This window comes from Rhinolophus ferrumequinum, chromosome 2 (genome assembly GCF_004115265.2).
Source record: "Rhinolophus ferrumequinum isolate MPI-CBG mRhiFer1 chromosome 2, mRhiFer1_v1.p, whole genome shotgun sequence".
NCBI lineage: Eukaryota > Metazoa > Chordata > Mammalia > Chiroptera > Rhinolophidae > Rhinolophus > Rhinolophus ferrumequinum.
Genome location: NC_046285.1, coordinates 101,582,024 through 101,605,247, shown reverse-complemented (window position 1 = coordinate 101,605,247; position 23,224 = coordinate 101,582,024). Strand labels below are relative to the sequence as shown.

Here is a 23,224-nt window from a genome sequence, read left to right as displayed (position 1 = left end):
CGGTGAAACTCGAACTCCAAAGACATTCAGTCAAATGGATTCCAAACCAATTTAGTACCAATTTCAAGTGTCTTTTCTAAGTACAGAAGGTATAATACAGATGCATGACAGAAGATGAGAGCAGTAAGACAAATGCTAATAAAAAGCTTTGAGAATTCAGATCTTGCACGTGGGGAAACAATGAAGCTTTGTGAGAAAGCAGAGCTGGAAGGGCAGGAAGCATCTATATTGAGACCCGTGGAGAAGAAGAGATGGGCTGTGAGGGGGATGGGCTGGAGCAAAGACAACATGACAGATTTATGAGCAGGCTGGGCCGTCAGCTCTGGGAGTGGAGACGGGAGAGGAAGGCATTTGGCGGGTTGGGAGCAGACTGTTGGAATTCTCTTGAGCTTGGACTCCACCCATAGGCAACAGGAAGCCAGGTACTTCTCCAGCTCAGTATAGGTATGAGCAAAGCTATGCTTTAGAAAAGCACATCTCCTTGTAATCAAAAAGGATGGGCTGGGTAGAGGATGGGATGGGGAGAAACCGGTTAGAAATTGTGTTATGATCCAGAAGCAAGATATAAGAAGTTAAAGCAGGGCAGTGAAAATGGAGAGAAAAGGACAAAGTGGTACTGCTGGGGCAGGAGAGAAGGGAGTAAACTTATGAGGGTGTCCTAGCTCGTAAGCACCGTGGGAGGTGCTTTTCATCAATCTTTTCACTTCATCCTCAGAGAACCCATGAGGAAGATATGTTATCCCCACATTGCAAAGAGAAATGGACTTAGACAGGTGAGTAATTCACACAAAGTTGCCGACTTCCTTACCAAGAATTCATTTTTCGACATTTTAAGGTGGAACGCGGGTACACCACTAGATGGCGATAGACAGCAGGCCATTAAACACACACGAGGGAAGTTTGGGGAGAAGAGACAAAGGTCTGGGACGGTCCCCTTTTTTAAGGTCATGAGAAGGGATGCAGGGAAGAGAGCTGTCCTCCAAGAGCCTGGGGACGGACACCTGAGGAGCCCTGACGATCCAGGTGTGAGAGCAGCCAGAGAGGATGAGGGCTGGAGCAAGACCAAGATAGTGGCAACGGAGTCTCCCGTGCAGGCGGTGGGCAGTGGGCCAGGGCAGGGAAGGAAACACGATTTTAGCAAAAGCGGCCGTCTCGCTGGCAGGTTCTCTGCATGCCGTTTACAACTAAGCACATTCCTGAAGAGCGCGAGGCCTCCAGAAGGGCTCTCTCTGCCTGGGTGTGAACAACACTTATTTGAATATATAAATCATGATGCATGTTAAAAACAAGCACCACCATCTTGGGTTTCCTCGGTGGTGACGCCTCCTCATTTGGCTCAGCAGCTCATCGTTACACACACTCTGACTCCATTTCCGCGCTGCTCCCCGATGTCCCTTGGCAATCCCAGTGACCACGCGTGCTGCGCGCCCCACTGCCCTCCACAGCCCCGTGAGGAGAGAGCACCCACCGTGAGCTGGTAATCCGTCCCCAGCATGTACTTCTGCTCCTTGCCCGGCGAGTCCCTGCTGATGTGGCCCACCACGAAGAGCGAGGCGGGCAGGCGGACGGCCGGGCTCACCAGGACACTGCCCCAAAGGGCCGCGTAAAACACCTCTTTGCCGACCACCAGGGACAGTCTTAGGAGCAGAGTGTCTGTTCTGGGGATGAGAGATCACAGAGCGTGAGGGACCTTCCACAGGTGTCCATGTCACTGCGCTGCTCCGCGAACTCTTCACAAAAGCCTCAGCTCATGCTCCCTGGCTGTGGAAACACCATTGTCCTCACCATCCTGAGCTGCTGGCACCTCTTGTCTTTCTGTGTTTGTCCGCCTGCTACTGTCACTGAAACTGATGTGCTAAAACATGTCACAGAGAGGCGCAACTTCTTGGCCAACAGGCAGCACCAAGATCCATCTCCACCTGTGGCCTTGCCGCGGACGCCACACTACTTACAGGAGGGTGTAGAGGATGGGACGAACAGGTCAGCCTTTGCATCACAGCGTAAGGAGTCATTAACACGCCAAAAGGAAAAGAAAGGTTGATGTGACAGACTGGACACCTAACTGGTGATAAAGGCACTCCTACCCTGAGCACAGACCAAAATGTGACATTTGACTTCAGAAAGCCCGGGGACAAAACTCCCCCGGGCCGCCCACTCCACTGCAAGTCCCACAGAGCCTGGGCGGTGTTCCCTGTCACCGCCCACAGCACCTCCCTACGCAGGCCCCCGCTCCAGCAAGTCCTGCTGATGCTGACATTTATGCGCCTCTTATCTCTACCTAGGTCTCTCTCCTGACACTACATCCGCAACTGCACGTATGTCTTTTAAGAGAAGCAGCATCATCAGAGCTCAGGGCTTGTTTGTCCACTGACGCTGACCATGGCCAGGCCCCTCTCTGCTCAGTGCTGCACCTGCAGCTGACTAGGGCACCTGCCCCGTCAACACTGAAGACAAAGCTGGCGGGGCCGGGTGAGCATCTGTCAGTAAAACAGCAGAGGCAAATCCCCACAAAGGGTTTCACTTTATGAGTGATCTGACTCACACTCTGAAAGGATTCCATTTCGCAGATGCTTCTGATTTGCCATGAAGACTGAAAACAATCACAAAAGGACCAGTCCAGGGGAATGTAGTGGACGACCCAGCTTTCTGGTGTCTAAGTCCTGTGGCCGCTTCCTGGCTATAGTCCCCAGGACAAGCTTAACCTTTGTGCGGGTCAGCATTCCGCCGTGAGGTATGTATGCAAGGGGAGGGAGATGTTGTGAGAGGACGTGAGAGTCTCCTGTCTCCTGTAGAAACGCAACACAGGAGACCTGAGCCGGTGCTCAGGCCCTAACGCCTACCACTGCAGCCAGGTCGGCTGTTTGCTGAGGTGTCCCCGGTGCCCCATGAACGTCTGATACACAGCTGGCACTTGAAAAAGCCGTCAGATGCATGCCACTCCTCCCCCTTTATTACAACCCAAACTGTCTTCAGCTTACTTTTCAATAGTCAGTTCAGTGTACATAAGAACATTTCATATAAAAAGTCTACTTACCTTTTTATATTAAAAATGAATTTTGTTCTCCTTAAAACTACTCTGAACCTCTTTGTCTCATAAAATATTTGTAGCAACTGATGCATGGTTTCATCTTCTCAGAAGAAAAACAAAGATGAATAGCGCATGAGTAACAACAGCTCAGCTTGTGGGAAAAGCACCCAGAAAGGGTTAGCGGCTGGAGGTATCCACCGGTCTTCCCTCACGGCTGAGTACACAAATAGAGCTTCTCTTTACCCAGCTCTGAAAGCAATGCAGCCAAGGCTCTAGTTGGGGGCAGAAGCACCAGTGAGCAGCTGCAGTTACAGTCGTTCGGGCAGACGGGTCACGCTGTCCCCTGAGCGGACAGGATGGTCCTGAGCTAGAAAGTGATTTCTACAGCAACAGATTGGGAAGCCCAGGAGTGCTCTCCTCTCTCCAGGATCCCTCTCATGAGAAGACCGGCGCTTAGATAAAACCCATCACAAACACTATCAGGCACACACTATCACATCCTCCTTGGCTTACAGCAGCGTGTTCCCAAAGTATGTTCCATGGGACACTGGCCACTTGGGCTGTTCCACAGAAAAGGGGTTCCACTGTCACAAAGCCTGGAAAATGCCACATATGCTATCCCTCCTTCAATATTCAGAGTATACTGGCTAGTTTTCTTTATTAAATAAGTGCAGCTTTAGGTCTCATTTTATTCTGAAAGAAAATTAATGGGTTATTAAAAATTTAGATGATGCCACAGAGTTCAGGAAATGCCACTTTTGACAGGACTTTGCTATGGAGAGAAAGTTGCTTTGCTTTTAACCTATTTTCTTGCTCTTGACTTTGCTATGGAGAGCAAAGTAAAGAGCAAGAAAATAGGTTAAAAGCAAAGCAACTTTCTACTAAATAAGAATTACTCTTATCATCTCTGGTGTGAAATTTCAAAATTAGTGTGCACAATTTAGTGTCCACAATGCTAATATTTTCTATTCGAAACAAACCAACAACCAGAAACAAAACAACACCCAAACCATTCCAGTTACCATGCTTCCTCCTTGGCTCTGGCTGCTGCTCTCATGTGCCTTTGCAAACACAAGCTCATTCTACCACCACCGACAGTCGCTGATCAACTCAACTGAGACAAGCGAGTGAGACAGGCCGTGTGCCCTAAGTCCCCAGCATGTCACAAGGGGACAGCCCTTTGCCAAATGGGTGGTCATGGAAGTCTGAGCTGTCACAACACTGAACAGGCAGAGTGGTGACAAGAGCGCCGTGCACTGGTCAGATATTGTTCCCAAAAAGGGGTAGAACATTCTAGAATCAGCAGAGCTCATCATGGTGCCTGGAACCAACCAAAAGAGAGGCCAATCAATATTTTTCATTACTATTTAAGTCAGGCTTCCTCGACCTTGACACTTTGGTCACTGGGGCTGGGCAAGTCTATTGTAGGATGTTTAGCACCACCTTCGGCCTCTTCCCACGAGATGCCACCCTGCCCCAGTTGTAACAACCAAAAATGTCTCCAGATATTGTCTAATGCCCCCTGGGGACAAAAATCAACCTGGGTTAAAAACCAATGACTTAAAGGAAAGCCTCTGGTAAACAAGTTTGTGCTTGCTCACCAACCATTTAAAATAGTCACCTCTCTTCCATCTCCTAAAAAGAAAACATTAGTATTTTCCATTTTCTCAGCGCAGCAAAACTTGGCTATAAAGGAATTCTAGCCAGGAGTAATCTGCAGGCATCAAAGGGTCAGAAAGCCAGGATGAATGGTTATGTCCTAACACTGGCCAACATTCCTGCTCCTTATGGTTCCTAATGAGCACAAACCAGGGACAGGGTCCGCCTCCCTGGCTGTGAGTCACGACCCTTTGCATTTTCTACCACGTGACATCCTAACCCTCACCACACCCTCCCTTCCTGTCTCTGTACAGTGTTTTCTGGGGGTGTCTGACTCAATTCTCGAGCACTTTGGGGAAGAAAGAGCTGTTCAAATAAACTCTCATTTATCAACTAAAAGAACACACACAAACACCCAAATACTGACACGCTTCTAGTGTGATTCACTCTTAAAGACTCTTAAAGAATGCAATCCTTTTTGGGAATTGATGTGTTCATCTGTCAGATGACGGAAAAATATTTACACACACACACACGTTTGGAAAACATGAATGGGCCAGAACTTCTAGAAAGAGCCTGGGTCTACGGGTGAAGAGACAGAGTCTGGTAAAGGTCCTCTTGCTGACCCCTATGTGACCTTGACCTTTCATCAATCCACACTCCTATGAGCCTTACCATGTGCAGCCACAGGGCACGGTGCTAGGCTTAAAACAGCAGCGAGACAGTCTGTCTCCTGGAGAAGTGGATTCCAGTGACTCCCTCCATTGTAAGTGTGCATTTGCCACTGGGAATGGAAAGCCCCACCTGCTCACTTGGTGTGAAAACTTGAAATGGTTCAAGGGCACATTTCTGGTTAGGTTTGTCAAGTCCCAGCACAGACGCTCGTGACACAAATGCACCCCTAGTCACTAGCCATACTCCCTCAAGCCACTCTGATTATTAGGTTCCCTCGAATTTAGGGGAGCACGGCAAGTAGACCTTGGACTTATCCTTGATTCCACCTCCCACCTCCACACCCCCTGGTCACAGCCGACACAACAGGCAGAGGTGGTGCAGCTAGGGACTCCGGCGGGGAGAAGATTCCAGCAGTGCGCCATGTAATCAGATGGAGACTTTTCAAGCACAAAGGTTTCTAAACCTCCCAGTCAGGCTGCACATGGGCTCGAAAATGGATTCCACAAACAGAGGCTAATCACTGCAGCATCAGTCAGAACAGTTAATACACTGGAAGTGAGTTCGTACCTTGTAATTCTCCAGAAAAGTGGGATACTATATACTCAATAGTGGACACACACTCTCTCCCCTTCCTAGGCAGTGACCAAAAAACCTGCCTGAACTTTTATAAATGTCAGCTTTACAAATTAACAAGTGTTGTTGAAGCTGATCAAAATATTCTGCTTAGCGTCAACTTTTCGAGCCCTACCCATCAAAGAACGCTGGCCTTGCTTTTCTAAGAGAAGCAGCCTTGTGGAGCAGAAAGAAGGACTTCAGAATGTGGTGTGTAGGTCAGAAGCCCATCTCTGCCGCCCACTGACTTTGTGACTCCGGGAAACTGTCTTGCCTTCTGACTCTCACCTGTGAATGGAGGTACTGCCAGGAGAACACAGCATTTTGTCAAGCAGGAATGTAAACCATCGACCCGCTCCTACACCTTTCCCGGCTTCATGAGTCTCTGTCCTTCTTTCCCCGTTTCTTAGAAAGCAGTGACATAAAACACTGCCTGACCCACCCACGTGGGTGGCGCAGAGCCATCAGCGCGGGCTGAGACCCACCTGTCGTAGATCTCCGAGCCCTCCTCAAGGCCGGGCAGCAGGCCGATGACGAAAGCCTGGAGACTGGGCAGGAGCAGCTTCTGCAGCGGGAGGAAGTACTTCTCGTACAGGCCGAGCAGCACGGGCCTCACCGACATGGCCGCGTTCGCCAGCAAAGGAAACAGCCCACAGCTTTGGGGAAGAAGAGGGAGAAGGGGTAAAGGAAACACCTAACCAGAAGTGCAGCTGATCAGGCAGCCATCTAAATGGGGGGTGTAGACGCCTGCTTATCATGATGTCACAGCTTACTGTTACTGACAAGCAGGTGGCACGAACACTACACTCCTACTTAACGAGAAGTCTGGGGGGTGTACTCCAGGAGCTGAAGCCTGGTTATCTACTGGGACGGCTTTAGGGTGTTTTGCTTGTTTATGGCTGAAACATGGATTATTTAGGTAATAACAAAGTTACACTATGCGGAAGCTATCGTACCTGTACAGGAACAAATCCTTGGCCAGCCATTTGGTCCCCACAATTTTAAAAATAATCTCATAGGTTTCCAGAGCTTTTAAGTGCACACCACTGGGCAGAGCAGGATGCAGGCACTGAGCTAACCTCTTGCTGATAACGAGCCGTCTTGGTAACAAGGAATACCTTAGGTTACTCTGAAGGGCCTGGAAAACAAGAGGGAAAACAGATGAGGAAGAAGGTGGTGATGTTTACAATGGACAGTAAATATGCCGAGGCCCAGAAGACACCAGCCGGCTCCAGTGTGGCTGTCAGAGACAAGATGTAACAGGACAGGACGACTGAGGGACTGCACGGCAGGGCCTCGGGGCCATGACCCAGGCTCTAGGGACATAGGGCAATGAGGCAGGCTGCAGAGTCAAGAGCAAGGCCAGCTTCTCAGCCACACATGGCAGCCGTGTACTGGTGAGGGCTGTGTGCTTCTGTCTGGGGAAGCCTCAGTCTTCACAGACTAAGCAGGACCCAGAATCAGAATGTATCAGAGGAGGCGACCTCCCGTCCTTGAGAAGACCCAGGTCTGTGTGCCGTGGAAGCCCCTGGACTTTTGCCCAGAGGAGAGGTCTGAATTACCCCATCATTCTCCCAGCTCAGCTTCACAGCCAGGTGGCTCTGAGTGGGGGCCCACCCAGAAGATAAGGGAGGGCACACTTCTAGACTGTGAGTCCTGACATCTTCACAGGAGAAGCACAGAACGCTGTTGCCATGGAGCGGCAGGATTTCAGGGCTGGGGTACCCCCACAGGACACAGGTCTTGTTTGCACTAAAGCATCGCTGGGTATGTGCCATCCCGGGAGTGTGAGCAGACCGGTGCTATTCTTCCAGGTACCAGCACCGTGGCAGGGTGGGTCCTCATGACTCAATCTTATAATACTACATGTCTGCCATCGCGGTGGAACAATCCATATAACCCACAAATATTTACTGAACGCCTACAGGGTAAAGTCCACACTTCTTAAAAGCCACTCAAAGGCTTCCACGCAGGACTCCTGCCTGCGCTGCCCGCCCACCTCTTAACGCTTCACACTCTGAAACAGCACAGATCCCTCCGTGGCTCCCGCGCCCCTCGGTGCTCCTCTGTCCTTCCTTCCTGTCCGCCTTGCTGATTTTCCTCACCTGAGACTTAGCTCAGCACCTCCCTCACAGAGGCAGAATGCCGCCCATCCCATACTGAGTTTCTCCTCTATCAGGTTCCACATGCACATTTGTCACCGACTTACAAGCTCTTCTAATGATTATCTACCCTATGGTCTGACTTAAGTGGCCGGGGACTGGAGGGCAGGTCTGTGTGCTACCGCAAGGGCAGGTCTGTCTCCTTCCTCTCTTGGTTTTGCAGCACTCTGCATGGTGCCTCCAACAGAGCAGGCCATATGGAGAACACACAGACTCGTGCAATGCCAGGGGCATTCTGTCCGTGTGTCAGGACCGCTGGGCCTAGACCACCTGCTCTTAGGGCCCAGACAGCTTTATTTTTATAAATAAACAAAATGATCCCACCTCTAAAATAAACACTGACGTTATATAGGAGGTAAAGGGAAGAGAAAGAAAAGAATATTTTTCATCAGAAGACTGGTCTAACAGAACTCTCAAATTCAATAAAACTACATCTTAAAAAAACAGACATAACTAGAAGTCGTCAAGAAATACCTTAAAACATTATTTTGTAAGAGTGTACTGTCATAAAATAAAGGGAAAGCCAACAAAATATTTCAATGTGCTTATATAACAAACAATTGAGGAGGTGACCCAAAGCACATGCTGGCATGGAAGATAGGAACAAACTGATAGACAGTTGTGCAGTTGTCTTATTTTGGGGGAAACGTGGTACGTCAGGAGCAAACGATGTGACGCACCCCTATGGTGGTCATCTGGAAAGCAGTGTTTGGTTCCCTCGGGCTGCGCGCAGCAGGATCTCACTTCTCCGCCTTCTGAACCTAGACGTGGCAACTAGAGACTCACGGTGGCCAGTGAGGTGAGTAGAATGAATGACCCGTCACTTCTGGCACAGGCTTTAGAAGCCAACTCACACCTCATCAGGTTCTGTTTTCCTGCCTCGAGATGAAGCCCATCGCAGCCTGGCTCCCTGAGAAATTTCAGAGAGCAACCAACCACCACTTGCTGACCCAGTGAGGCAAAACTCAACCATGCTGTACAAATCCCTGAGACCAGGGACTGCTCGAGACCAGGGCTTAACCCTCCCTATCCTGACTGATAACACACCTCTTTAAATGCGATTACAATAAACCACAGCCACTCGTTCCAAACAAATGAGCTGGTTGCTATTTCTTTCTCATTTAAGTTTGTCATCCCACTTAATTCAATGAAAAAAATATAGAAAAAGAAATAACCAAGAACTGAGGCTATGACCAGTACACATGGCATGAACTGGTCACTGTATGCCACTCACGTTAATCCACACAAACAAGGCATGTCTGAGACAGGGAGTCAGTGCCTGTTGAGAGAAAGGTGCCCAGTGATGAAGGAAGATGTTTGATTTGAAAACACAGCAAGAACAAAGGATATAAACAGATAATACTTAGAAAAATGAGAAGATGCTCACCCTTCCTGTTAAGAAAAATGCAAATTAATACTACCACGAAATGCCATTTTTTCACCCATCAGATCAGCAAGTTAGATCAAAGCACACAGATTCAGGTCTAGAGCAGAGCCACCCAGAGATCATGAATCAAGTTCGCCAAACCCAGAGTCAGGATTTGGCCAGACAGAACTTGACAGCCTGCTCCCTGGAGCAGTTACGACATTGAATCCCTCTGTACCATTTTCATCCCTAACAACAGGATTAAAATAGGGCCTCGGTCATAGTGACTGTGTAACACACTTCCCACAGAGCCTGGCGCTTAACATGTGCTTCAAAACGGAGGCAAAACAAACAAGACTGAAGCTACTGTACCGCGTGGTTTAAATGTGTGTGAGCTTGGGGGTGAGAGCCTCCAATTCTGGTTCCACCAGGTGTTCGTTGCAAGCATCGAATGAGAGACTGTATCTAAAGAGTTTAGCACAGTGCCCGGAATGCAGTAAGCAAGCAATCAACAAACATTACTTCTTATCATAATGACAGACAGAAAATTAAGCACAGGATTTAGAGATGGAGACAAAATGCATTGCATTTTTAAAAGAATTGGCTGAAACCCAGTGGTTTACTAATAATGCCCTGTATTGTCACAAAAGCAAACAAGGACACTAGAAAGATTAACAAGTGTTAACAAGAAAAACTGAAATACATGGTATTAGGAAGGAAAGGCTCAAATTGTTGTATATTTGGAGGTGAATCAACTATAGACCCCAAACCTGGTGAGACTTCCAAGAAACAGTGAAAAGTCAAGGAGGAAATCTGCATATCATAAGACGTGGGGTTGAAGAACCTGAAATGTCCTTTTAAGAAGACAAAGGAAAAAATAAACAATAATTAATATTTGAGATTAAAGGGGAAAAGTATTATTTCTTAAATGATATTTAATGAAAATTTCTAAAGAAACATTTTGCAAGTGGTAACACTGGAGATCAGAATCACCAGGTGAAAATGCTTTTCAGGCAGGGGATTCAAGCACTTCTGGAAACAAAGGATTTCCCCAGACTGAGCCTTCCTCCACACTCCGCCCCCCTTCCCAAGTGACAAAGCAGCAGGAAATGGGGTTGCGGGCCCTATTTAAAAACACCTTCATGCCGGAGGGGAACATAACCCACCTCTGGATGCCCTAAGGACAGGGAGCTTTCTTCACCGTCACCCCTGCCTTCTGCAGAAGCTCAGCGGCGGCGCCAGTGAGGAAGACCCAGTTGCCTCTGGTCAGTGGCGAAGGCCATGATAAAGGTGGCCACACTGGCTCCCCGAAATCCTGCCCTTATGAGTCTTTTCCTTTAGTCTAACTGAGGACTAATCCACGGCTACTGCTAAGAGGGAGACATCTCCCTCTTTTTAGGGCAGACTTCAAAGAGAATGCGACTACCCCATGATTCATTCCCTCCCTCCAGCTGCTAGAATTCAGAGCTCAGCCCTGTGGTTTCTTCAGACACCCTTTCTTCGGAAGCCCCTCCACCTGTGAGCTGTCAGCCAACTCATGCCTGGGCTGGAGCACAGTGCTTGGCCAACGTGGCCAGCCTATTTCCAGGCTCCCAAAGACACTTCTCAGTAGGAAACCGAGGGGTTCTGCCACCTCCTCTCTGAGAGGTGGGATCAAGCCTGATGCCCGCAGCTGCCGCCACTTTTGAAAAAGAAAATGTTCTCTTTAGAGCAGCCCTGGCCCAGGTTTCAAAACTGCGTGCCTGTGCACTGCAGGTGGGCATGTGAAATGGGGTGGCTGTGGTGCAAACAGTATGGTGGCCCCTCAAAAATCTAGACATTTGATTTGTTTATCAAGTTACCAGGTGATCCAGCAACTCCACTTCCGGGTACACATCCAAAAGAACTGAAAGCAGGGACTCAAGCAGATTATTTGCAGCCACGTTCACTGCAGCATTCTTCACAACAGCCAAAAAGGTAGAAACAACCCAAGTGCCCACGGAAGGATGAATGGGTAAACAAAACGTGGTGCACACATAATCAATGTCACATTACTCAGCCTTACAAAGGAAGGAAATTCTGACACATGGTACAACACGGGTGAACCTTGGAGACATTATTCTAAGTGAAAAAAGCCAGTCACAAAAGGCCAAATAGCTACAATTCCACTTATATGACGTCCCTAGCGTGGTCGAATTCATAGACAGAAAGTAGACTGGTGAGTGCCAGGCGCTGGGGGAAGGAGAAATGGAGTCAGAGTTTCAGTTTGGGAAGATGAAGGAGATGAATGCTAGCGATGGCTGCACAACGATACGAATACACTGAACGCCACTGAACGGCACATTTAGCAATGGTTAAGATGGTCAATTTTGTTATATACATTTTGCCACCGCCAAAAAAGCACAACAGAAATGAATGCTGTGTTCCAGGCATCTGTTCCTGTCAGCTGCAAGAACCATGAACTCTTGAGTGATGTTCGCACGCTGGCTGAACTAAAAACTCTTTCCTGACCAGACAAAATGGGACTCCTTTAACAAATTCTGCCGGGACCCAGGTACTCAGCCCAGCCTCTGCTGAGGGTGAGTTTTAACCCTTCATTAGCAAAACAGCCACTGTGAACTGGCTCCCACTTTCCAGCGCCTGAAACTCCTGGTTTCCTCTTCATCCCCTCCCCACTGCGTAAGAGCTGCCAGAGCTCAGGGAGTATCCATCCAACAACGCTGCCTGTCTCTTTCCAGCCTCTGTCTCAGCTTCTGCTTTGGAAGGACGCTTCTCCAGAGTGAAAAGCTCAGTGAGTATTTTCAGGGAAGTTTCGTTGTTTGGGTCGTGTTAATCTTTATGTATATTAAACACTGAATAAAAATGACGTATACTAAAATTTTTTTTAAAAGATCAGAGATACTCTTGTACAATGACAGAATAAATATCTCAGGGAAGCAGATGAATTGGGAAGGAAAAAAGGGCCATGTTTTCAAAATCAACTTGAACTTTTTGAAGGGCTAAACAGAAAGGAGAAATTATAATTAAACATGGAATCAAACTTCCATATTTATTTCACTCAGGCATGAATCTATTTTAAAAGCATTCCTCGAGCTATAATTAAGATATAATCACAATATTTTTGACCTCATTGTAGTCATGGGCTCAGCAGGTTGATCTTAAAACAAAATAATAAAATACAAAACGTAAGTTTGGAAGAAAACCGTTCGAACCACATCCAAGCTTCATTGATTGAGACTAGGAAGTGTCGTAGTTGGCTCCACCCACGACAATGTCTGTGTTTCACTTTGTTTTACTTTGACTTTACATCCGACAGTCTGATATTCTCCAGGACGCTCAGCGTGATTTAGAATGGTTCTATGTAAGAAATATGATTAAAAACTCCAAAAGGGTAGACCACAAACTCAAAAAGTAATTTAATACACTTAAAATGATTCAAAAGCTGATTCAATAAATTTTGTGTTGTGTATATTTTACCTAAAGTAGTTAAGATGATAAATTTTGTTACACTTATTTTACCTAAAATGGTTAAGATGATAAATTTTAGTGTATTTTATCACAATATGGGTGGGGAGAGTTATATTTGCTTTAAAAGTGTTTTAGCCTGTGAAGTAAAATCTTACACGTTTCTTTAAAAGTCCTGGAACAGAGAGGCCCACCTGTTCCTGCAGTGGCGATGCTGACTTCAGACGCCAGACGCTCATCTATAAAGCACGGACGCAAGCCAATTTGAAAGCATGTCTCTCATCAAGCAAATGGTAAAATGCCCGCATGTCTTCCTTCTGGAAGTCGGTCAGCTTATAAGGATGTTTGTTTCATGCCATGAAAACAAAGTTGTACAGTGAGTAAGGCTGGCCAGGGGGCACAGCTTGAACACTCATTAAGTATTTGCCAAGGGACACCAACAGTGCCCTTCCAGAAGGAATGAAAACAGACCACAGACACTGAGTAATAACAGGACTGGCCAGGACTTCCCACATCAAAGAAGGCCAAGTAACGATGGCGAGTGTCATGCCTCACCTGAAACAGCAGTGGCCTGGCCACCTTGCCAGTTTGGGAGGGCGGGGAGGAGGGATGGCAAGAGACCTGGAGAAACTGGCACAATATCAAGGCTCTCAGAGCCACTGCCGGGGGATGGGCTTTCACAGGTGTCCAGTGAGGTCAGCTTCTGCTTAACTGGGGGACTGCCACCCATTCAAGTCCTCTGTAAACAAGGAGCTTCCTTCTCAAAAAGGTCACCAACTGAAATATCGCTGAACTGCCTTCGGACGGGTGTGCTGAACGCTAAAAGCAAACCTACCTGGCAGCGCACCCCCTCAGCCAACGCTCAAACAGCGATGGGGGCGACAGCCGTGCCCCACCGTCCCAGTGTGCAGTAAAGCCACAAGCGGGGTGCTCTGCTTAACTGGCATCAGTCAGAGACGCAGTAGAATACTTTTTCTTTTACACAGCTCTTGGAATCATTTTATTCCTTCTGAATCAGCTTACCTTTATTGTTGTGAATACTAACTTACACTTTCTGGGCCAATACCACGCAGCTTGGGTGGGAGCACAACCACAGGCTGCGCATGGAGTACACCTGGGGAGACCTCCCACTGCGCTGACGGAATGGTAAAGGCTGCTGGTTGTGCCAGGCCAGGCCTCAGGCGCCGGCCCCACGGGCCCCACTGGCAGCTGCTACTGACTAAACGTCTGTGTGGAGAACAACCTCGCTGCAGTGAACGAAGCGCCGGGCCTGGGCTTGGCAGTTTCCCAGTCTAACCGGGTGGCTCTGCTGTGGCGGGAACGCTGTGCCAGTGTCACTCCTGAGACAAAGCTCAGAAAGGCAGTGGCAGGGCAGCCGGCCCTGAGTCAGCCCACCTGGGTCTGAGTCAGGGCCCCACCTTCCACCATGTGTCCAGTCTGTCACAAGGGACCCGACCAGGCTGACGCGCAGTCTTCTCACACAGAAAATGTGCTGTCACCTACTTAGTGGCCGGTCGTGTGGCTTAGACTCAAAAAAGGAGGTGGATCACTCATGGTCTCATCCCATTTCCACTTCCCCAGCTTGTCAGGGTGAACACTGAACAACAATCACGCACCCACACACGACCTGCGCTCCAGGGTCCCTCCCAACATCTTCGTTAAAATGACCTGGGAACCCCTGTGCTACCTCACAGAGGCCAAGCTCTAGCACATGTTCAAACACTGCTCTTCATTCTTTCCCCTTCTGAATTCAGTACATTTCAATCACAGAACCCGCTCCCTCTCACCGCTCACACCTCTGTTCCCTGTCTCCCCACACAGAAACTCTAGATGGCTGATGGCTGCCATGCTCTGCAGCTTTCCAGACTTACATTTTCTCCTTTTCGGCTGCGGTGCACTTGCTCGGCACTCCCTACCTCCACACCCCTCAGCCCCCACGTGGGCTCTGCAGTGACCCCGGCTGAGCTGAAATACTGTCCACAGAGCTGAGGGCCTCAAGCAACTCTGAGCTTCAGTGTCTTCATCATTAAAAGGAGTTCAATGGCACCGACTTTGGACGATCACAGATTTGAAAAACGTTGGAGACAAGCTTGTTGTAATAGGGGCTAACTAAAGGGAATCACTCTAGTTTGGGGGGGCCTATGGGCCAACTGGCTCAGAACTGACAGAAAATGGCGGGAGGAGGTCAAGGTGACTGAGTCCTGTAGTGAAACATCTGCAGTGAATGTGTGGACAAACACACTGTTGAAACATAGTCTAAACCCTGAGACACACGACACAGACAATGCAGAAATCCTTTAGAATTTATAACCACAAACCAGAAGATCCAAAAAAAGCAATCATACCATGAAGACACTAAATGATGCAGTACATGGAAATATGTTTTTTCTGCTTTTGCTTCCACAAATTTTAATCCATAAACAATATATTTAAGAAACCAGGGGCTGGCCTGATGTCTCAGGCGGTTGGAGCTCCGTGCTCCTAACTCCGAAGGCTGCCAGTTCGATTCCCACATGGGCCAGTGGGCTCTCAACCACAAGGTTGCCAGTTCGATTCCCGCAAGGGATGGTGGGCTCCGCCCCCTGCAACTAACAATGGCAACTGGACCTGGAGCTGAGCTGCGGCCCTACACAGCTACGATTGAAAGGACAACAACTTGACTTGGAAAAAATCCTGGAAGTACACACTGTTCCCCAATAAAGTCCTGTTCCCCTTCCCCAATAAAATATTAAAAAAAAAGAAAAAGAAAGAAAGAAACCAGCCAACCCAAAACCTATCATACAGAAATCAACTTGTTCAAGTCAGAGCCAGAAGAGAAGAAAGGAGACCTTGGGAAGAGTCTCACTACAAATCGCAAACAGGCTTCAGTCCCCAGCACTCCTCTGACAGAACTCGATATTCTTTGAAACTCACACCCAGAAGAACAGAACTGGCCTGCTCCGCCGATGAGGGTGAATGTTGTTCCTTCCTGCACAGAGCAGCAGTCTACAGAAAGCTCCCAGATCCTCAGTCGGTTCGGGGTGGCTGCTCAGAGCTCGGGACCGTCCTCCCTGAGCCTCAGGCACAGGGAGTGTGTGACCAGCACACATGGCTACAGGGACGGAATTCAGTGTCAAGTCAGAGGCAAGAACATACCTCCCGGCGTGCACCGCCCGTTCAATCTGACCCGAATCCGACCGTGGTTCTCGCTCTGTGCGCTGCCTCCCTCTGTGACAGTTACAGAGCAGGTGACAGTTCCAGAACGAGGTCTCGGTGGTGGGCAGGAAAGGGCCTGCTAACAATGCACAGAACAGTGACCAAGGGAAAAGTCTGGCGCTCTGCACATCGGTTCAAGTCCAAAGCTAGCTCGTCGCTCCAAAACCCACAGCTTGAAAATTGCTGGGGACACTGAGAACCAAGACGCAGAAAGCTTGTGCTGGGAGAACACATCCACAGAAATACAACGGAGGTTCTGTACTTAGGATGAAGGCTGTGCAGATGGGGGGACAGAAAACCCTGCACAGTTTCCCTGTGAGAACCTGATACCAGCCAGAACCCCGCCAACACGGGTGGCGAGGATGCATCGGCACAGGACATGCTGCATGTTTTAAAGACACACGAACACCTTTAATGTCAAGAACAAGTATGCCTGCATCAGCCCTCAGAGGAAACGGGCTCTGACAGGTTAAGAGTGGTCGAGGGTCACCAGTTCAGTTACAAAGCTTTCAGCTGTAAAGAATACGCTATACAGGGTGGCTGGTTAGGTCAGTCGGTTCGAGTGTGGTGCTATTGACACCGAGGTTGCCTGTTCAATCCCCACATGGGCCACTGTGAGCTGCACCCTCCTTAAAAAAATAAAATAAAATAAAGAATAGGCTATCCAACTACACAAGTCTAAATGAAGAAACGGACCACCTCACAACTGAAAGTCTAGAGCAGTGGTTCTCAAACTGGAGAACCCCCAGAGGACACATGGCAAGGTCAGGAGATGTTTCTCGCTGTTACAATGGGGAGGGGGTGCTACTGGCATCTGGTGGACAGAGGCCAGGACGCTGATAAATGTCCTACAGTGCACAGGACAGCACCCCCGTCCCATCACAGAGGCCAAGAAACCCTGCTCTAGAGGAGCGAACGTTTGGTTAATGCAAGGGCTCAATGATACCCTGAAAGGACCCAAGCTTTCTCGGGCTTATTTGCTACCAATGGTGAGCTGACTTATCCTCAGCCCTTCCTCTTACGGCCTCAGATGTCTGCCACACATTCAGGCATTAAACTCTCAACAACTACAGAGAGGAGCAAAAAAAAAAAAGGCCAGCGTTTGTTCCTTTCCTGTCTCTCGGTATTAGAGGAAATCTTTTCCAGAAGCCGGCTGGCCATACCTTATGGGTTAGAGACAGTCACGTGCTCATGTCTAAGTTAATCCCTACCAAGGAAAACAGCATTAAAAGGCTTTAGTCCTAGAGCAGTAACATTTACCGCTGGGCCTGGGACGTGGGGCTACCACCCTGTAGCGCATTGGTCACCTGGTCCCTCGATATCTTGTGGGTTCTTGGGAACCCACAAGAAATGGGTTCTTGTGATAAGGAAGAGGGTGAATGGCTGCTGGGTGGGCAACCAGCACGTCTGCCCCAAACTGAAAAGTGCTGAGCCAGGTGCTCTGCTTCCAAGCTCAGTGTTCTTTCATTGCACACCTGAAATCAGCATACCTTCCAACATATTTACTTCCGGGGCATATCTCAGGTGTTGGAAGAATCTAGCTTAAGTACAATAATCACCAAAAGCACATGAGTGAAATGCAAGGCAGAACTATGTTGCTTGGAAAAAAGCAATTCAGCACTTTACAAACTGATCAGGTTAATGAAAGACATACATTTCTTGCTCTATGAAGATAAGAAGTTATTAAAGTTAGTAAATAAGCAATGAGCTGATTCTTGATGAGATGAGCGATTGGATGGAATCTGCAGGGCTGAGACAACGGTGAAATTCCCATTAAAATTAGTGCGAGCCGGGTGGGGGCAGGGACAGGAGCTGTCTGTCCACCAGAATCACGCTCCCTCTGGTGGTTAAGGGTCGTCGTTGGGCATGGCGGCTCCTCTGAAGATATGAGTGGAAGTAACATGTGCCATTAGACTCTGTGCATGCTTTCCCCTTGTTGTGGCACAGAACGGCGGTGAATGGAGCAACGTGGAAAGTCAAGTGTTCTAGATAGCTAAGTGCCTGACTGGAGTGTGCGGAAAGACCGCAGGGAAGAGAGCCGTCCATTCTGGAACACCATGATGAACTGATACATGAGAGAGAAATAAGCTTCCACCTTATTGGTGGCGCTGAATTTTTAGACTTTTTTGTTACAGCAGCTAAAACTACTGCCACTGATACACTGACAATATCATCGTCACTTAACATTATTCCAAAAAAGGCTGGAAAATAATAGGAAAAAACACAAACTCATTATTGGTAGATGGTATGCCTGTCTACCTGAACATCAGGTGAGAAACAATCAGCTGAGAAAAATTAGAAATAAATTCATTAAGATAGTCAGTTTCCAAATTCCCTAAATTGATGGTTTCCTACATGTCAACAACCAGTTAAAACAGAGAGTGAAAATAATCCCATAACACAAATACATGTATAAAATATTGAATATATTTAAGAAAGAGGACTTACATTAAGAAGAACGATGAAATTCTCAGGGACAGACTTTTTAATCAACGAAGAGAACTATCATCACCTTTCTATGTGGGAGGGCCAACTGTGTAAAGATGCCACTTCTTCCCAAAATATTCCATAATTGTTACCTCATAACAATCAACCCCCAAAAGAGTTTTTAACTTTACAAATGATTCCAAAGTTCATCTGGAAGAAGACAACCTGGGAATGGTAGAAAACTTCTGAAACAGAAGAGTGGTTAGGCTGGGGTGGAGAACCTGGTCCCGCCAGATAAAAACATTATGAAGTACAGCCACTTTAAACACTGTGGCTCTGGCACCAACCCACGCAGATCAGTGGATCAAATCCAGTCCATTCGCAGACTCACGTGACCAAAAGTTTAACTCTATGGCCAATGACACAGGAACTCCACCGCTGACAACATACCTTGATGAAAATAGCCATGTACAGAAAGATGTTCATGAGAGCTTCATTTAGAATTATTGAAAACTACAAGTAAACCAATCTAACAATAAAGGTCTTCTAGATCTTGTCCGTTCCTACACAACACACACGCACACACTTAGAGTACTATATATGAACTGTGCGACCTGCCTTTTTTGCCCCCTTATTTTATTACGAGTATTTTTTTCATATTAGTAACTGTAAGTCTTTCATTTGGATGACTGCATGTCACTGTCCTGTTGTATTATGACCGCATGTCACTGTAGTATTGTATTATGACTGCATGTCACTGTCTTGTTGTATTATGACCTCATATCACTGTAGTGTTGTATTATGGTTGCATGTCACTGTCCTGTTGTATTATGACTGCATGTCACTGTCCTGTTGTATTATGACCTCATATCACTGTAGTGTTGTATTATGACCACATGTCACTGTACTATTGTATTATGACAGCATGTCACTGTCCTGTTGTATTATGACCACATGTCACTGTACTATTGTATTATGACATGTCACTGTCCTGTTGTATTATGACAACATGTCACTGTCCTGTTGTATTATGACCGCATATGTCACTGTCCTGTTGTATTATGACTGCATATGTCACTGTACTGTTGTATTATGACAACATGTCACTGTACTGTTGTATTATGACAGAATGTCACTGTACTGTTGTATTATGACAGCATGTCACTGTCCTGTTGTATTATGACATGTCACTGTACTATTGTATTATGACATGTCACTGTACTGTTGTATTATGACAACATGTCACTGTCCTGTTGTATTATGACTGCATGTCACTGTACTATTGTATTATGACATGTCACTGTACTGTTGTATTATGACAACATGTCACTGTACTGTTGTATCATGACAGAATGTCACTGTCCTGTTGTATTATGACCGCATGTCATTGTACTATTGTATTACGACATGTCACTGTACTGTTGTATTATGACAGCATGTCACTGTACTGTTGTATTATGACAGAATGTCACTGTCCTGTTGTATTATGACCGCACATGTCACTGTCCTGTTGTATTATGACTGCATATGTCACTATACTGTTGTATTATGACCGCATATGTCACTGTACCAGTGCATTATGACCGCATGTCACTGTAGTGTTATATTATGACTGCACGTCACTGTCCTGTTGTATTATGACTGCATGTCACTGTACTATTGTATTATGACTTACTCTACTGCCACTTCTCTATTGAGGGAGGTTACTTCCAAGTTTTTGCTGTTACATACGATAAAACAGTGAGGGTTTTTATAGTTACTTTTGTGTTGTATTTCTAGAGAATTAAAACAAATGTACAATAATCCTTACTAACTCTAATCATTAGTCATTTGGGAAAAGCAAAAGCCACAAGGAGCTATTACTACACCCCCACTGGCTGAAATAAAAAGACTGCCCACACCAAGGGCTGGCAAGGATATGGAAGCACTGGAGTTCTTGTACACACTGCTGGTAGGGTGCAAAATGACACAGCCACTTTGGAAAACAGTCTGGCCGTTTCTGTAAGAATTAAATATATACCTACTGGAAGCAATCCAACTGTCCATTAAAAGAAAAATGGATAAACAAATGGTGTATGTCCACAGACTCCTACTCAACAATAATACGGAATGAACTATCGATACACACAACTTGGACCACTCTCAAAACAGTTGTGCTGACAGAAGCCAGATAAGAGAGAAAAAGGATTACACACTGTCTGCTTCTGTTTGCACACAACTCTAGGAAATGCAAACTTATCTACAGTGACAGAAAGCAGGTCAGGGTCGCCTAGGGATGGGGGCAGAGGGCAGGGAGCGAGGAGAGACTACACAGGGCATAGGAGATCTGGGGGTGACAGATACACGTCTTCTATCTTCACGTGGTGACGGTGTCGCAGGCTATACATGTCAAAACTCATCAAATTATATCCTCAATCTGATATCCTTATATCCTTAAACATGCATAGAGTTTACTATATGTCAATAGAGCTGTGAAAAAAACAAGACCATTTTAATTTTTTTTTTAGTTTTTTTTTTAAGGAGGGTGCAGTTCACAGTGGCCCATGTAGGGATCGAATCGGCAACCTTGGTGTTATTAGCACCATGCTCTAACCAACTGAGCTACCTGGCCATCCCCACAAAAAAAAACCATTGTAAAAAGATAAACGGGAATGTCTACATTTGACTCAAATACAAGCTTAATTATTGGTACTCATGTTCAATCAGTTGTCCTTTTTGAAAAACAGCCAAATTTCACTGATTATTATTAGTCTGCTTGGGCTGCAGTAACAAAGTACCACTGACTGGGCGGCTTAAACAATAGACATTTATGTCTCACAGTTCTGGAGACTCAAAGTCCAAGATCAAGGTGCCAGCTGATTCAGCTTCTCCTCCTGGTCTGTAGACGACCATCCTCTTGCTGTGTCCTCACACGGAAGAATGCGTGAGTTCTCGCTCTCGCTCTCGCTCTCGCTCTCGCTCTCTCCCCCCTCACCCCCCTTCTTATAAGGCCACAGTCCTATCAGATTAAGGCCCCACCCTTATGACCTCATGTAACGTTCATTACCTCCCGAAGACTCTAGTTCAGATACAGTCATACCGGAGGTTAGGGTTTCAACATAGGAATTTAGGAGGGAGACACAATTCAGTCCATAGCATATTCCTTACCATGGCCTGAAATGAAGTTTCTAGCGTCGTTATCCTCTTGGCAAAACTTGTAAAATGTAAGTGGACCACAAAACCCCTTCCCTTATCCATAAACACAATTCTGCTGGACAAGCTTTTGTCATTAGATTACTGGAGAAATAATTCATTTGTCCAAATCTGGACTATTTCCATCCCTCCAACAGATCTGAAAAGAAGAACGGCAAAAATATCCTTTGCTCACACCCAAAATAAATGGACTATCCTAGCTATAAATTACTGAAAGTGTACGAGACTCCTTTCAGCAAAGGGAAGTGCTCTTCCCAAAAGGCCCGTGTTTGAGCGGCTCACAGAGAGGCAGCTCTCACAACCACGAGCCAGCAATGCCTTTGCTGATTCTCAGCTCCTTCTGGATAACCTGGGGTCCGGGATGAATAATGCCACCTGAGCCCCAACACGTCACCTACCAAAAGATGACAGGACAGTGGCAAAGGATGCCACAAATTAGCAATGGGAGTTCTACCTAACGTTCTATTAGCTGCACCTTCCACATTCTGGCACCAAGAAAAATCAGAAAAGGGTCTACTTTATTCAAAAGTGAAACGAGGCCAGCCCGGTGGCTCAGGCGGTTAGAGCTCCATGCTCCTAACTCCGAAGGCTGCCGGTTCGATTCCCACATGGGCCAGTGGGCTCTCAACCACAAGGTTGCCAGTTCCATTCCTCGTGTCCTGCAAGGGATGGTGGGCAGCACCCCCTGCAACTAAGATTGAACACGGCACCTTGAACTGAGCTGCCGCTGAGCTCCCGGATGGCTCAGTTGGTTGGAGGGCATCCTCTCAACCACAAGGTTGCCGGTTCGACTCCCGCAAGGAATGGTGGGCTGTGCCCCCTGCAACTAGCAATGGCAACTGGACCTGGAGCTGAGCTGCGCCCTCCACAACTAAGACTGAAAGGATAACAACTTGAAGCTGAACAGCACCCTCCACAACTAAGATTGAAAGGACAACTTGACTTGGAAAGAAGTCCTGGAAGTACACACTGTTCCCCAATAAAGTCCTGTTCCCCTTCCCCAATATAAAAATCTTAAAAAAATAAATAAATAAAAATAAAGTGTGTTTAAAAAAAAAAAAATCACTTCAAAAAAAAAAAAGTGAAACGAGTAATAACGGCCGACAACGTCCTTTCAATTTGGTCTCTTCTCATAAGGCACTAAGGCCCACGTCTTCCCAATCAGTCTTTACTACCCCATTTATCTGACAACTTCTGTCAAGGTTATTACCCCAGATGGCAGTAAAAAGTTGCTGGGAAAGGATGAAAATAATTGCCCCAAACCAAGGTACTCCAACAGGTGGGGCCCCACAAGTGAGGTGACAAGATGGGAGCAGGCGTCATGTAGGCTGAGAGCTGCAATTCCTCAGTAAGGAGGCGGAGAGGAGCTCATGGCCTACCCCACGTCACTTGTCACTCAGAGTCTGGTCCAGCGGGGGTCAGGAGCAGCGACTGAAACCGCCTCTCAGTGGGAGGAGGAAGACGACGGGGGGACTGAAAGGGTCCTCGCAAGGAGACACACTGGAGGGATGAGCCCCCCAAAAG

At 47.1% G+C, this 23,224-nt stretch overlaps 1 protein-coding gene across 1 annotated transcript in view; it reads right to left on the bottom strand.

The window, feature by feature from the left end:
- Nucleotides 1-23,224, bottom strand: part of DOP1B (DOP1 leucine zipper like protein B) — a 96,376-nt gene that overhangs the window by 63,018 nt on the left and 10,134 nt on the right. Inside the window, 3 exon segments of the mRNA XM_033125078.1 lie at nucleotides 1,469-1,658; nucleotides 6,400-6,570; nucleotides 6,871-7,052. Coding sequence (XP_032980969.1) covers nucleotides 1,469-1,658; nucleotides 6,400-6,570; nucleotides 6,871-7,052 — 543 coding nt within the window.